Raw genomic sequence first — 14,636 nt, 5'->3', positions numbered from 1 at the left:
AGGGAGAAGAAGAAGAAGAAGAGGGAGAAGAAGAAGAAGAAGAAGAAGAAGAAGAAGAAGAAGAAGAAGAAGAGAAAACTACAGCAACTTGTTCTATCTGTGCTTCATACTTGGCTAATATTTAATCCTCTGGGACAAGAGATACTATTTAGTAAAACAGAACTTGTTTGTTTTTAGCCGAGATAGTATTAGTTTGTAATCCCTTGAAGCCAGAATGGCTGGTTGTGTGGTTCCAATAAAATCCCACACCAGCCTGGATTCCTAAACTCCTGGTACAGGCCTCAACTAACTGTCAGTGTTCCCACCTCACACCTCAAACTCATCATGCGTGAAAAGGAGCCCATTAATAGTCTCTTTTCCTTTGAAAAAGTATATTCTTGTTAACTTTATGATAGAAACAACCAGAAATTGAGAGGAAGGAGGAGCTAGAGAAACAGATACACCTGCAGCACTGCTTCACCACTTGTGAAGCTTTCCTCCCTCAGGTGGGGACCAGGGGCTTGAACCCTGGCCTTTGGGCACTGTAACACATATGCCCCAATAGTGTGTGCCAGGACCTGGCCCCAATAGTCTCTTTTTCTTGTCTACACAAAGACTTGTTTTCTCTTCAGAGTCCTCCTTCTGGTCTCACCAGAACTATAACACTAGCTTTTTCCTGGCACCTCTGCCCTGCCTAGCTTGCCCCATGCTAGGAGACCTCCCAGAAAGTACAGGCCTCTTTTTAGAAACATAGTTGAGAGTCTTGTTGGGTCTTTCACAGACTTCCAACTGATACAGGTTGTAACTGGAAACTAGTATGTTGGTCTGCTTCTAAATTCTGCTTATAAGACCTTCTGTTTTGATCGTCACGTTAGGTTCCTTTGTATTGCTTAACTTTGTGGTCTATTTACATATTCATTGTTTTCATTGGTTTAATCCCCGCTGATTCCCGCTTTTTCCTTCTCCCCACCCCCTGTCGTACGTACTTCCTCTTCCTGACACTTCCGCCTCAGGAGATTATATATAGGACAGGATTGTGATTAGAGATAGCTAGTTTGAACTGCATCCCCGCTCGTCAATAAAGATTGAACTACGTCTCAGTTCAGCCATGAGTCCCTGGTCATCTCTCTCCCTCCGGCGAAGCTAGCCCTGCAACTGGTGCCCCGAACTGGGACTGGCGTTAGTACAGTAACATTGACAGGGAGTCTCCCGGAATGGAGAAACTATCCAGGGCAGGTCCATAGGGTGAGTGGTAGGTCACAGGACTTGGCATATGTGAAGACTGGTTTCAGTTCCCACCACTGCATGTTGGAGCAAGGCTCTTGACTCCCTCTCTCTCTCTCTCTCTCTCTCTCTCTCTCTCTCAAACTCTTTCCTCTACAAAATAAATAAATGGATCTTAAAAATAAATGGCATAGGGCCAGGTGGTGGTGCACCTGGTTGAGCACACATGTTACAGTGCACAAGGACACAGGTTCAAGCCCCTGGACCCCCACCTGCAGGCAGAAAGTTTCACAAGTGGTGAAGCAAGTCTGTAAGTGTCTCTCTGTCTCTCTTCCTCTCTGTCTCCCCCTTCCTTTTTGATTTCTGGATGTTTCTACCCAATAAATAAAGGTAAAAAAAAAAAAAGGAGAATTAAGAGAGAAAGAAAGAGAAATGGCATAACATAAATGCATATAAAAATACATCGTTCTTTATCATAGCAAGCATCATAGAGGTGGCTAAGGGTCTAGGTAAGTATAACATTTCCAGGGAACTAACAAATGTTCTGTAAGTATGAATAACAAAATGTTATATTTATACAAGTAGAAAAAATCAGGATTCAAGATTGTTAGCAAATGTGAACATGAATATATTAAATGTGTGAAACATGCATAGGAAAACAGGAAATTCAAGAGATTATTTTCAGTGATTTGTAGAGTGGAATTTAAAAAAAAATTTTTTTACTATTTATTTATTTATTTATTCCCTTTTGTTGCCCTTGTTGTTTCATTGTTGTAGTTATTATTGTTGTTGTCATTGTTGGATAAGACAGAGAGAAATGGAGAGAAGAGGGGAAGACAGAGGGGGAGAGAAAAACAGACACCTGTAGACCTGCTTCATTGCCTGTGAAGCGACTCCCCTGCAGTTAGGGAGCTGGGGGCTCGAACCAGGATCCTTATGCTGGTCCTTGCACTTTGTGCTACCTGTGCTTAACCCGCGACACTACTGCCTGACTCCCTGTAGAGTGGAATTTTGAATAATTATCTTGTAGTATTCTAGCTCCTTTAAAATAAACATTACTCTTAATAATAATAGCAATAATACTACAACAACAAAAATTTCAACAAGGGAAGCAAACTAGGTACCTGTCTGCTTTTTTTTTCTTCTTTATAATATAACATAATTCAAAAACTAATTTTGGTTTCCCCTACAGTTTGAAAATCTTAACACAGTTGCTGAGTGTCTATTTTCTCTGGTCAATGGTGATGACATGTTTGCAACCTTTGCTCAGATCCAGCAGAAGAGCATCTTGGTGTGGGTCTTCAGCCGCCTATATTTATACTCATTCATCAGTCTTTTTATATATATGATACTCAGCCTTTTCATTGCACTCATTACAGATTCTTATGACACCATCAAGGTGAGTAGTTATCAGTATTTTCTGTCTAAAAAAATGGCTGCAACTTCTATATAAACTGGGTCATAGAAAAATACTCCATTTGGGGGCTGGGGAGACAGTGTAATGATTATACAAAAGACTTTCTTGCCTGAGACTCTGAAGTCTCAGGTTCAGTCCCCAATACCACCATAAGCCAGAGCTGAGCAGTGATCTGGCCTCTCTCTATCTATCTTTTTCCCTGTATCTCTCTCTCTCTTTTTAAAATTTCTTTATTGGGGAATTAACATTTTATATTTGACAGTAAATACAATAGTTTGTACATGCATAACATTTCCCAGTTTTCCATATAACAATACAACCCCCACTAGGTCCTCTGTCATCTTTTTTGGACCTGTATTCTTCCCCCCACCCACCCACCCCAGAGTCTTTTACTTTGGTGCAATATGCCAATTCCAGTTCAGGTTCTACTTGTGTTTTCTTTTCTGATCTTGTTTTTCAACTTCTGCCTGAGAGTGAGATCATTCCATATTTATCCTTCTGTTTCTGACTTACTTCACTTAACATGAATTTTTCAAGGTCCATCCAAGATCAGCTGAAAATGGTGAAGTCACCATTTTTTTTACAGCTGAGTAGTATTCCATTGTGTATATATACCACAACTTGCTCAGCCACTCATCTGTTGTTGGACACCTGGGTTTCTTCCATGTATCTCTCTCTGAAATTTAAACAAAAATATTAAAAAGAATGAAAATCCTTCATTTTAATTTCTCTAAATGCCATAATCCTGCTTCAACTCTGAATTTTGCAGAAAAGAAACCTTTTTAATGTTGAAGATTAAATTTAAATATGTATTTAGGGCATTGTCATTCTCACCAAGATTGGGGTGCATTGGTTTGGAGGTATGGGAGTGAAAGAAGAAGGATAGATTAGGATGGACTGAGTTTGGTAAATCAAGTACTTGGGTCCTTAGCTCTGGCAGATGTACCTACTTGTGCTACTACTAGAACTGAGTTTTAGTGATAAGAGTGGTCACGGTCTCTGGTGACTGTTACTAGCACACCTGCTTGAGTGCACATGCTACAAGGCACAAAGACTGGGGTTCAAGCTCCCGGCTCCCACCTGCAGGGGAAACACTGCAAGATGTGAAGCGGATCTTCAGGTGTGTCTCTGTCTTTCTCCCTCTATTACCCCCTCCCCTCACGATTTTTGGCTGTCTCTATCCAATAAATAAAGGTAACATAACATTGAATGACAGCTACTTGTGTAATTACAGGTTTCCCTTTCAACAATGAAAACTTGGTATTTTGTGGCTATTGAGCTTTTTCTCCTTCTTAAAGCACCTGGTGGGTACTGTACCCACTGAGAAAGGATCTATTGAACCGATTTATGTTTTGAAGGAATTTTACTTGCCTTGGGTGGGGGTAACTGAGAATCATATTGCAGGGCCAATGTCTGAGCAACCAGGGATGCCATGTCCATGTCTCAGGCCATTGTCTCTCTCTTGAACCCTTCTCAGGCTAACTCAGAGGAAGACAGTCCATTGGAAACATCTCTGAGCAGTGTGTGTGTGTGTGTGTGTGTGTGTGTGTGTGTGTGTGTGTGTGTGTGTGTGTGTGTGTTGGGGAGATGTGTTTTCCTGTGGGAAAAGATAATTAACGACAACCATGGAAAGAGAAGAGATATCTTCTTCTGTCCTGTATGTTCCCCTTTTTGACTTGATAGTGTCCCTGTGAATGGCCAAGGCTCAATGGCGTGGTGGCTGACCTCACTTACCATGAAAGACAGGGATCTTAGGGTCTCTGTCTCTAACCTTCTCCCTAAGTGGCCAACTCTAGAAAAGTAGAGGAAATAGAAACTCTCCATCAGATTCTCCACTGCCAATGTGTGTATGTGTTGGTGGTGGTGACAGTGGTGGCAGAACTCTTATCTGGGTTTCAAATAGCATCAGCATTTAAGCAACTGACTATTTCCTCTCTGTCTCTCTCTCTCTCTCCCTCCCTCCCACCCTCTCCCTCTCTCTCTCTTTCTCTGTCATCCACAGTTATCGCTGGAGCTCAGTGCCAGCACAACAAATCCACTGCTCCTGGAGGCCATTTTTTCATTTTTTTATTGGATAGGACAGAGAAATACTGAGAGAGGAGAGGGAGAGAAAGACACCTGAAGGCCTGCCTCAATTTTCATGAGGTGACCCCCTCACCCACAGGTGGGGAACTGGGGCCTTGAACCGGGATCCTTGAGGGAATCCTTGTGCTTCATACTATGTGCACTTCACCCCCACCACATTCTCTTTATTAACACACTCCTCCTCTGTTCTTTCTCAAGTTTTCCTTTGAGTTGACTCCCTTGGTGACCCTGGTTTGACTTTCTAGGACGGACAAATTCATTCATTGTGTTATCAGTTCTTGCATCTTATATAACCATGTAGGAGAGTTTTGTTTGTTTGCTTGTTTGCTTTTTTTAAAAGATGGGTTAAATTTGTTTACAGAGGGAGCAATTTGCTATGCCCTATAAATGCAGTAATAATACTATTTCTTTTGAAAGAAATACCAACAGAATGGGTTTCCTGAAACGGATTTACAAGAATTTCTGAAGGGATGTAGTAGCACAGACAAGTGTGAGAAAGGACCCTCAGCTTTCCTGTCCTGCATCTGCTGTCTGAGGAGGTCAGTACTGTCTTTCAGCAGGTCTCCATGCTTCTGAGGAGAACTGCTGTTGCCTTCGCAATGAGTTTTTTCACAGCTAATCTATACGCTAGAACCAGCTTATTCTGTAAAATGATTCATTTGTCATTTGTTCTTTCCAACTTAATAAGCCTTTAAAAATAAACTGTGCAGGGCTGAGAGGTGGAACACCTAGTCAACTGCACATAGCACTATGTGCAAGGAACCCCCCACTCTCCACTCACATTGGGGATGCTTCATAATTGGTGAAGCCAGTCTGCAGGTGTCTCTCTTTCTATCTCCCTCTCCCCCTCTCAATTTCTCTCTGTCCTATGGAATAAAATGGGGAGAAAAAAAGAAAATGATAGGGAGTAGGGCGGTAGCCGTGGATTAAGCACAGGTGGCACAAAGTGCAAGGACCGGCGCAAGGACCAGTGTAAGGATCCCGGTTCGAGCCCCTCAACTCCCGCCTGCAGGGGAGTCGCTTTACAAGTGGTGAAGCAGGTCTGTAGGTGTCTATCTTTCTCTTACCCCTCTGTCTTCCCTTCCTCTGTCCATTTCTGTCTTTCCTATCCAACAACAACGACACCAATAATAACTACAACAATAAAAAACTAAAAGGACAACAAAAGGGAATAAATAAATAAATATATATATTTTAAAAAAATTTTTTAAAAAGGAAAGAAAACGATAAAATGGCCGCCAGGAACTGTGGCTTTATAGTGCTGGGACTGAGTCCCGGTGATAACCCTGGAGGCAAAAAAAGAAAGAAATGAATTGTAGGACTAGGAGATAGCTTACTCAATAGTACGCACACCTTACCCAGCACAAAGCCCCAAGTTTGAGACCCGGGAGCACCATAGCACCAGGAGGCGCTCCACAGCTGGTGCAGTAGTGCCTAGTGCCGTGATGCTTCTCCCTCTCGGTGTGCCTTTCCCTCTATGCTGATCTCTCTGGGAAGAAGAGACCTGGGAGGAGCTGTGGAATCAGACATGCCTGGAACGTTGATCCAACCCCCAAAAAGGGGGTCGGGTGGGGGCAGAAAGCTACATGACTTGGTTGAAATCTCTTGAGACTATTATGAGACTCTTCTAAGAGAGAGAGAGAGAGACAGAGAGAGACAGAGAGAAGCAGAGAGAAGCTTTACTTTTAGAAGTAGGAGACTAGACTGAGCTTCATTTGTACTTGGATAGGACACTGACTATGTCAAGGAGGGTTTTTTTTTTTTTTTTTTTTAAGTCTTTGCTACAAAAAATGTTTCTTGAGAAGAGCTGGAAGCCTAATCGTTAGGGCACTATACACACCCTTTGCTGGAAACGCACATGACGAAGTCCTCACTGGCCAAATGCATTTGGCTGGGTCAGTGGCAAAGTATTCAGAGTGGTGTGTGTGCAGAGGGGTGCGGTAGGGTGGGGGAGTCTGAATGAGGGTCAGGAGAGGGTTGTTTTTTCTTAACTGCGAACACACTTGTTTTCATCTGAAGTCATGGGTGGGGACTGTTCTCTAAACCAGTTCCTGAAGGAAGATGGGAGGATATAATTGCTACTGGAAGACACTGAGGGTATTTTCTGTTAATCTATTCATACTACACCATGGGATTTGAAATGCTATGATCACTCATTTCCACATGAAGCCTGGTAAATAAATATCAAATGAGGCCTTCTGAGAAGGGTTATATTTTAAAAATCACATTTCATCCACTCAGAGCATTAAACTGTAGCCATGAAAGCTGGAATGGAGAGAAATTAATTTTCTTAATAAGCAGTTGCCTCCCAAGAGACATCTTGTATAAGAAAATCACAAAAGTTGCTTTTTCGGGGGGCCGGGTGGTGGCACACCTGGTTGAGTGCACGTTACAACGTGCAAGGTCCCAAGTTCAGGTCCCTGGTCTCCACCTGCAGGGGGAAAGTTTCATGAATGATGAAGTAAGGTTGCAGGTGTCTCTCTCTCCCTCTCTGTCTCCTAATTCCTCTTGATTTCTGGCTGTCTCTATCCAATAAATATAGATAGTGATAAAAAGGTGCTTTTTCTAGTACACAGCTAGTTGTAAAAAAACCAAAAAACAACTGTGCTGAGGGGCCAGGTGGTAGCAGGCCAGGTGGTAGGGCACTGGGTTAAGTATGCATAGTGTAAGGATACTGGTTTCCTGTCTGCAAGGGGTTGGCTTCACAAGTGGTGAAGCAGGTCTGCAGGTGTCTGTTTTTCTCTCCCCATCTCTATCTTCCCATCCCCTCCCAAATTCTTCTTTCTCTTTGTCCTATTTAATGAAACAAGCCCCAGCAAAAACCCTGGATGCAAAAAGAAAAAGAAAAACGTATTGATCAGAGAATGTACTTGTCAATTCTGGAAAGTAATCAATAGATTTTAGGTGTTTGATTTTTCTTTTCTTTTTTTTTTTTTTTTGAGTTTGACTTGTACCATAAAAGACCAAGGAGATTCTTAATTGGTTTCTTTTATAGTCATATGGAGCAAGTAAAATATTTAAGAAGTGGACTAGAAGACTCATTGATGAAACTGTGCTTGAGTAGTGAGAAGGGACCAATATCAGCAGACAGCTCACCCAGATTGTCTGAGAAGGTGTCTGGTGTGGAGAAACGTCCACCCATCTTGAATAATGAAAGGAGAGATTTCAGCGGAGTAAGAAATTCTGAGGAAATCAACTATAGGACTCGGATATTGAAGGGTTTGAAGTGAGGGTAGAAAAAATAAGTAAATAAGTAAATAAATACACACACTATACATCTATCTATCTATCTATCTATATCTATCTATATCTCTATCTCTTTCTATATCTATCTATATCTATCTATATATATATCTATATATCTACACATCTATCTATCTATCTATCTATCTATCTATATATATATATATCATGGCCTTGGGAGTGGTGGAATAGATAAAGCCTTGGACTTCCAGAGATGGACTCCTGTGAATTCCATTCTCAGCAGCACCTATGATGTTTGGTTCTCTTTCTTTCTCCTCCTATCTCTCACATTAAGGAACAAATGAAATATTTCAAAGAAACAATTCTTACCAAATTATGGAGACACACCTCTCTGGGGGGGTTTCTGAGGAATAAAGTCACTGCAAATGGTAGTTTCTGGCTCTGCTCTCCAATGCCCACGGCCACCACCACAGCATCACCTCTTGCCAAGGATGGATCACTCTTTCAACACAGTGGTCCAGCAACAATACTGGTTGTTTCCCCTCAAAAGTGCTGATGTCTAGAGCTGCTAGCCTGACTGTTGGAACACCTGCTTTTTTTTCTTCTTTTCTTTCCTTTTTTTTTTTGTCTCCAGGGTTATAGCTGGGGCTCAGTGCTGGCACTATGAATCCACTGCTCCTGGAGGCCATTTTGCCCCCATTTTATTGGATAGTACAGAGAGAAATTGAGAGTGGGTGAGGGAGAGAGACATCTGCAGACTTGATTCAGCACTTGTGAAGTGACCAACACCCCCCCGCCACAGGTGGGGAGCCAGGGGCTTGAACTGGGATCCTTGAGCTGGTCTTTGGGCTTCGTCCTATGTGTGCTTAACTCGGTGTGCCACACCTGGCCTCCAGAACATCTGCTTTTCTTTTGGACACTGCCAGTTAGCTAGTGTGTCTTCTAGTCCTCTTGTGGAGCAGCTGTGCTCAGAAACTTCTTTCAGTTCTGATGCAGTGGGGTTCTTTAGAAAGATAGTCTTGGTTGGCACAAAGCGCAAGAACTGGCGTAAGAAAGATATTCTTAGTTTAACAGAGTCACAGCCTTTTCCTGCCACAATGATAGAAGAAAGTCTGTTCTTCCAGTTTTTAAATAGATTTTTTCAAAGAAGGGAATTGAAAGGTTCTATATAGAAGGATCTTGAAGGAATCATGTTAAGCAAGGTAAGCCAGAAAGAAAAGGATGAATATGAAATGATCCCATTTATAGACAGAAGTTGAAAAATCACAAAAGAAGGGAAAATACAAATCAGAACTCGGACTGGATTTGGTGTATTGCACCAAAGCGCAGGAGACTCTGGGGAGTGGGGGGGCTTGTGTTCAGGGAGGAGGACCTGGGTGGGGGCTAGAGTGTTATGCAGAAAACTAAGAAATGTTACACATGTGCCAACTACTGTATTTTACAGTCAACCTTAAACCATTAATCCTCCCCCAGTAATGGGGAAAATCATAAAAAGAGGTGTCTAACTCCTCCATGTTGCCAAAAGCTTCTATTCAAAATAAAAATAATGTACGTTGTGCCTTCTCAAGTTTTTGTTTTTTTTTTTTCCCTTTTACAAATTGTACTCAGGATGTCTGGAATGTGGAGGCTGCCTGCTCTATGTCAAAGTTTTAAAAATCATTATTCTCTCTCTTTTTTCTCTCCTCCTTTTCATTTCAGGGAAAGAAGTGATGACCACTTGGCACTTGTCAGCTAAAATCCTTCCAAGGACAATTAAGTTTCAAGTCTCCTTAACCAATGTAACAATCCACATGGACCCAAACAGTTCAGATCCCTGTTTTCAAAAATACTTCAAAAATACTGACTTATTTCATTGTGGAGTGGGGAAAGGGACTGTCAGATGGCTGACTTGAAACTAACTCCAAAGTTCTCTTTCTCTCTCTTTTTCTTTCTTATTCAAAATTTAACTGATGAAGCAAAAGCCATAGTCAATTACTGGGCATTGGTGCAATAGAGAAGTGATAGTGAAATGCTATATTTTCATTTATGACATGACAATTTTGTGATGGAAAAATAGCACATTTTGGCTTGTGCAAAACATTGCTGCTTATGGCCATGCATTTCAAGCTGTGTATTTGTCATCAAAGGAGTTGCTTTTTCAGGTTAGTCTTGAGTTGCCAGGCATGTGTTTACTAATCCATGATCTTCACAGAAACAAGGTCGAGGGAGCCGGTTGGTAGCGCAGCGGGTTAAGTGCAGGTCACGCAAAGCACAAGGACCAGCAAAGGATCCCTGTTTGAGCCCGGGGCTCCCCACCTGCAGGGGAGTTGCTTCCCAAGTGGTGAAGCAGGTCTGCAGGTGTCTTTCTTTCTCTTCCCTTCTCTGGCTTCCTCTCCTCTCTCCATTTCTCTCTGTCCTGTCCAATAATAAAACAACAATAAAAAACAACAATAAAACAACAAGGGCAACAAAAGGGAATAAAGGAAAAAAAAAACAAGCCAAGTCGATCGTGATTCCAAATTAGAGACTCAAGCAGAACTACAAAGTCATTGGAAGAGCATACCTAAATCAGCAAAAGAAAGACCTCTTGCAGTGGATATTTCTTGACCTATTTTCCCAAGGTTTTTCTTCTTCAGTGTAACATGAAGCAACTGTTGGCCTAGTCAGTGGACCAACAGGAAACAGTGTCATCGAGATTCCTTATTGCTTGCACTAATAATTGACTGTACACACATGGGTGTGTGAATAAACTGTAGTGGTGGTGATTCACTTTAGTTGAAATACACTATAGTAGGGATTTACCCTTGTCAGGCAAGGAAATACGCTATTTTTCCCAAGTATCAATAAATTTATTTTTTATTATAACATATAAAGTTCCTACTTTTTTTTCTATTAAAATTTTGTTATGTGAGAGAGGATGAGATAGACCATTGTTCCACCATTAGTGATTTTCTCTTTCTTGTTTTAGTGCATTGCCATGGGTCAAGTCCAGGGCCTCACACATCCACACCCATAAAAAGCATGCTAAGTTGCCGCCACAAACCCCTGTAGTTTTTTTTGTTTTGTTTTGTTTTGTTTTTTAATGCTGCATTCTCTCTCTTTCTCTTTTTCTCTTTCTTCCTTTTTGTTGTTGTAGTTTGTTTGCCACCAGCGTGATCACTGGGACTCAGTGCCTGTACTATGAATCCATTGCTCCTGGTGTCCATTTTTCTTTCTCTTTCTTTCTTTCTTTCTTTCTTTCTTTCTTTCTTTCTTTCTTTCTTTCTTTCTTTCTTCTTTTGTTCTTTCTTTACTTGACAGGGCAAAGAGAAATTGAGAGGGGATGGGGAGATAGAGAGGGAGAGAAATAGGGAGGTTGGGTGGTGGCACATTTGGTTGAATGCACATGTTATAATGTGCAAGGACCCAGGATTAAGCCTCTGATCCCCACCTGAAGGGGGAAAGCTTTGCAAGTGGTGAATCAGTGCTGCAGATCTCTCTCTCTCTCTCTCTCTCTCTGTCGCTCTTTCTCTCTATTTCCCCCTACCCTCTCAATTCCTGACTATCCAATAAATGAAGATACTTTTTAAAAGGGCGGGGGTGAGAGACAGAGACACCTGCAGTATTTGTTTCAACACTCTTGAAGCTTCTCCCCTCCCCACACAAGTGGAGGTTTGAACCTGGGTCTTCGCACAGGGCAATATGTGAACTTAGCCCAGTGTACCACCCTCTGCCCCACCCAGTGTAGCACATTTTAATATGCAATGAGTGAAATATTCAGATCATAGCTTTCTTACTATCTGGTCTCCAAAAGGGATTTCCTTCTTTCCTAAAAGCCACAAAAGACATACTGGCTATTACTGATAGAAGTCACTAAGTATCCCTCTGGGAGCATGGACCCAGGGTCATTGAGGGTTGCAGAAGGTAGAAGGTCTGGCTTCTGTAATTGCTTCCCCGCTGAACATGGGCGTTGGGAATTGTGTGGAGTTGTACCCCTCCTACCTTATGCTTTTGTTCACTAATCCTTTCTTAAATAAAAAATTAAAAAAATAAATAAATAAAATTGGCCTTACCATTGTTAAAAAAAAAAGAAGTCACTAAGTAAATATTTATGATAATGATTTAGGAGCTACAATCTCTTTATGCACCTGTATTTGTCATACCTGGGCTGATGGGGTCAACCGTCTCAAATTAACTGGGAAAGAGTAGAATTTAAATTAAGCTGGACCCTCCTTCTAAGACCCCCCTCTTTTCCCTCTTCCAACCTCCTACCAGATTTTTTTTTACTTCTGCTTCTATACCTAGACTATCATCCATAGAATGTTTTGCTAAAAATGATATTTTTAGTTGACATTTTTCTTACCAAAAAAGTCACGTCATCCTTGACGTTTAAACTAAAAACCGTTTAGCTGATGGTAATTCTAGGGTTACTTGCATGATTCCAGAATCTTCTATGCAGTTAGATAACTTCTTCACTACTGACTATACCCCCAACTTTTAAAATCTGTTAGGATCTCTGGCATAATCTGCAGCTGTGACAGCTATTTGAACATAAGATTAATATGGGGTCGGGTAGTGGTACACCTAGTTGAGTGCACACATTACAGTGAGCAAGAACCCAGGTTCAAGCCCCAAACCCCACATTCAGGGGGAAGCTTCACAAATGGTGAAGCAGGAGGGCTGCAGGTATCCTCTCTCCCTTTCTATATCCCCCTTCCCTCTTGATTTCTAGCTGTCTCTAGCCAATGCATAAAGATAACAAAAAATAAAAATAAATAAAAAGATTAATGATGGTCTTCCAAGATCTTGCTTTTAAAAAAATTATTACTGGGAACTGGTCGGTAGCACAGCGGGTTAAGTGCACGTGGCGCAAAGCTCAAGGACCGGCCTAAAGATCCCGGTTTGAGCCCCTGGCTCCCCACCTGTAGGGGAGTCACTTCACAGCAACTCTTCAGGTGTCTATCTTTCTCTCCCCCTCTCTGTCTTCCCTTCCTCTCTCCATTTCTCTCTGTCCTATCCAACAATGACGACATCAAGAACAATAATAATAACTACAACAATAAAACAACAAGAGCAACAAAAGGGAATAAATAAGTAAATAAATATTTAACAAAATAAATTATTACTAGCTTTCATGTTTCCCTTTATTTCTTTTGCCTCCAGCTGGACAAAACAGTTTCAAGAAAATCTTGTTTTTTCCCCAAGGTATCAGAGAAAACATTGTTTGCTTTCAATATATTTTAAACAAATGTCACTTTACCAACTGTATTATCTATTTGGATTTTTTCTTTTTATTTTTTCTTTTATTTTTTGAAATCTTTATTTATTTTGAATAGAGACAGAGAAATTGTGAGGTGAGGGGGATATAGTGCAGAAGAGAGACAGAGAGACAACTGCAGCCCTGTTTCACCACTTGTGAAGCGACTCCCCTGCAGGTGGGGAGCAGGGGTCTCGAACCAGGATCCTTAGACCAATCCTTGTGCTTTGTGCCACATGTGCTTAACCTCCTGTGCTACTGCTGGACTCCCATCTATTTGGATTTTACTGAACAATGTTGTTATTATAAAGACAAATGATTTTTCTGCTACCCCCATGCCTCTACTTGGAGAGTTCACACATGTCCTTTCTGCCTGGTGTATTCATTCTGGGATGTCTAGCTCTTGTAGACCATACCTCCCAAGCTAGCAGTGACATCATTAAACACCAATGCAGCATTCCTTAGGCTTGTAGACCTGGGGTTGCAGGAAAGAACATTAACATGATAACTATCTTTACATAGTTTACCTGGTGACTATGTGACTCTGGGAAGTTACTTTCTGCATCAAAGGGGGATGATGGTAAGTAAGCTATAGGATTTATGTCAAACATCTCATTTAAAGTTTGGCACTGAATTAAAACCTGAGATTCTCTCTGCTTTTGATTCACTGCTGTGGTAGGCACCATGGAACCAGGGAATAGTGAAGAAGCTAAGACTTTTTTTTCCCCCTAGGGCTCAGTTCTAGCACTAGAAATTCACTGCTTCTGGTGACCACATTTTTCCATTTTATTTAGTTATTTGTTTTTATTTATTTTTAATTGTATTATTGAAAAGAAACAGAAATTGAGAGGGGTGGGGGTGTAGAAAGGGAAAGAGACAGACATATACAGCCTTACTGGTGAAGCTTTCTCCCTGCAGGTGGAGACCAGGGGCTTGAACCCGGATTCCCTGAGCACTGTAGTGTGTATGCTTAACCAGGGGCACCACAGCCTGGCCCGTTTTTTTTTTTCTTTCCATTTTATTGGATAGGACAGAGAGAAAATGAGAAGGGAGAGGGAGATAGGGAGGAAGAAAGAAAGACACCTGCAGACTTGCTTAGTGGCTTGTGAAATGGCCTGCAGATGGGAGTAAGGGGCTTGAACCTAGATCCTTACTCGGGTCCTTGTACTGATACGATGTGTGCTTATCCGGGTGTGCCACTGCCTAACCCCCAAGAAGACTTTTCATCTGCAGCATGTCTATCTGGGTTTCCATCCTCCTCCTCCTATCTTGGGTAGGAGGGCCTCTTCTTTGTAAAATGGGGCTGTAGGGATAAGATGCTGAAACATATGTGCATGGAACCCTGATATGAGTTATAAATGCTCAATAAATGTTAGATTTTCAAAAAGCTTTTCTCTGTGACCTGCAAAAGTGCCAGTCTCTCACTTGGATCAGCCAGGATGATCTTAATTTTTTAATCAGCTCACCACGTACTTTTGGTGGATTGTGTTCCAGTTAGGAATTTCCGTGTGC

The 14,636-nt window shown here is 41.6% G+C and overlaps 1 protein-coding gene across 5 annotated transcripts in view; it reads left to right on the top strand.

Moving 5' to 3' along the window:
* The window catches only part of MCOLN2 (mucolipin TRP cation channel 2), a 75,637-nt gene extending 64,880 nt beyond the window's left edge, over positions 1 to 10,757 (top strand). For 3 of the 5 annotated variants that reach the window (XM_060202264.1, XM_060202262.1, XM_007524738.2), the window contains 3 exons: positions 2,396 to 2,602; positions 5,123 to 5,244; positions 9,608 to 10,757. In XM_060202264.1, coding sequence (XP_060058247.1) covers positions 2,396 to 2,602; positions 5,123 to 5,244; positions 9,608 to 9,644 — 366 coding nt within the window. In that variant the 3' untranslated portion in view covers positions 9,645 to 10,757. The remainder of the gene's footprint in view (positions 1 to 2,395; positions 2,603 to 5,122; positions 5,245 to 9,607) is intronic. The other 2 variants (XM_060202261.1, XM_060202263.1) reach the window with 2 other exon arrangements.
* The last annotated feature ends 3,879 nt before the right edge of the window (positions 10,758 to 14,636 follow it).

This window comes from Erinaceus europaeus, chromosome 11, assembly GCF_950295315.1.
Source record: "Erinaceus europaeus chromosome 11, mEriEur2.1, whole genome shotgun sequence".
In the NCBI taxonomy this organism is placed as follows: domain Eukaryota; kingdom Metazoa; phylum Chordata; class Mammalia; order Eulipotyphla; family Erinaceidae; genus Erinaceus; species Erinaceus europaeus.
This window is presented reverse-complemented; position numbering and strand designations above follow the sequence as displayed.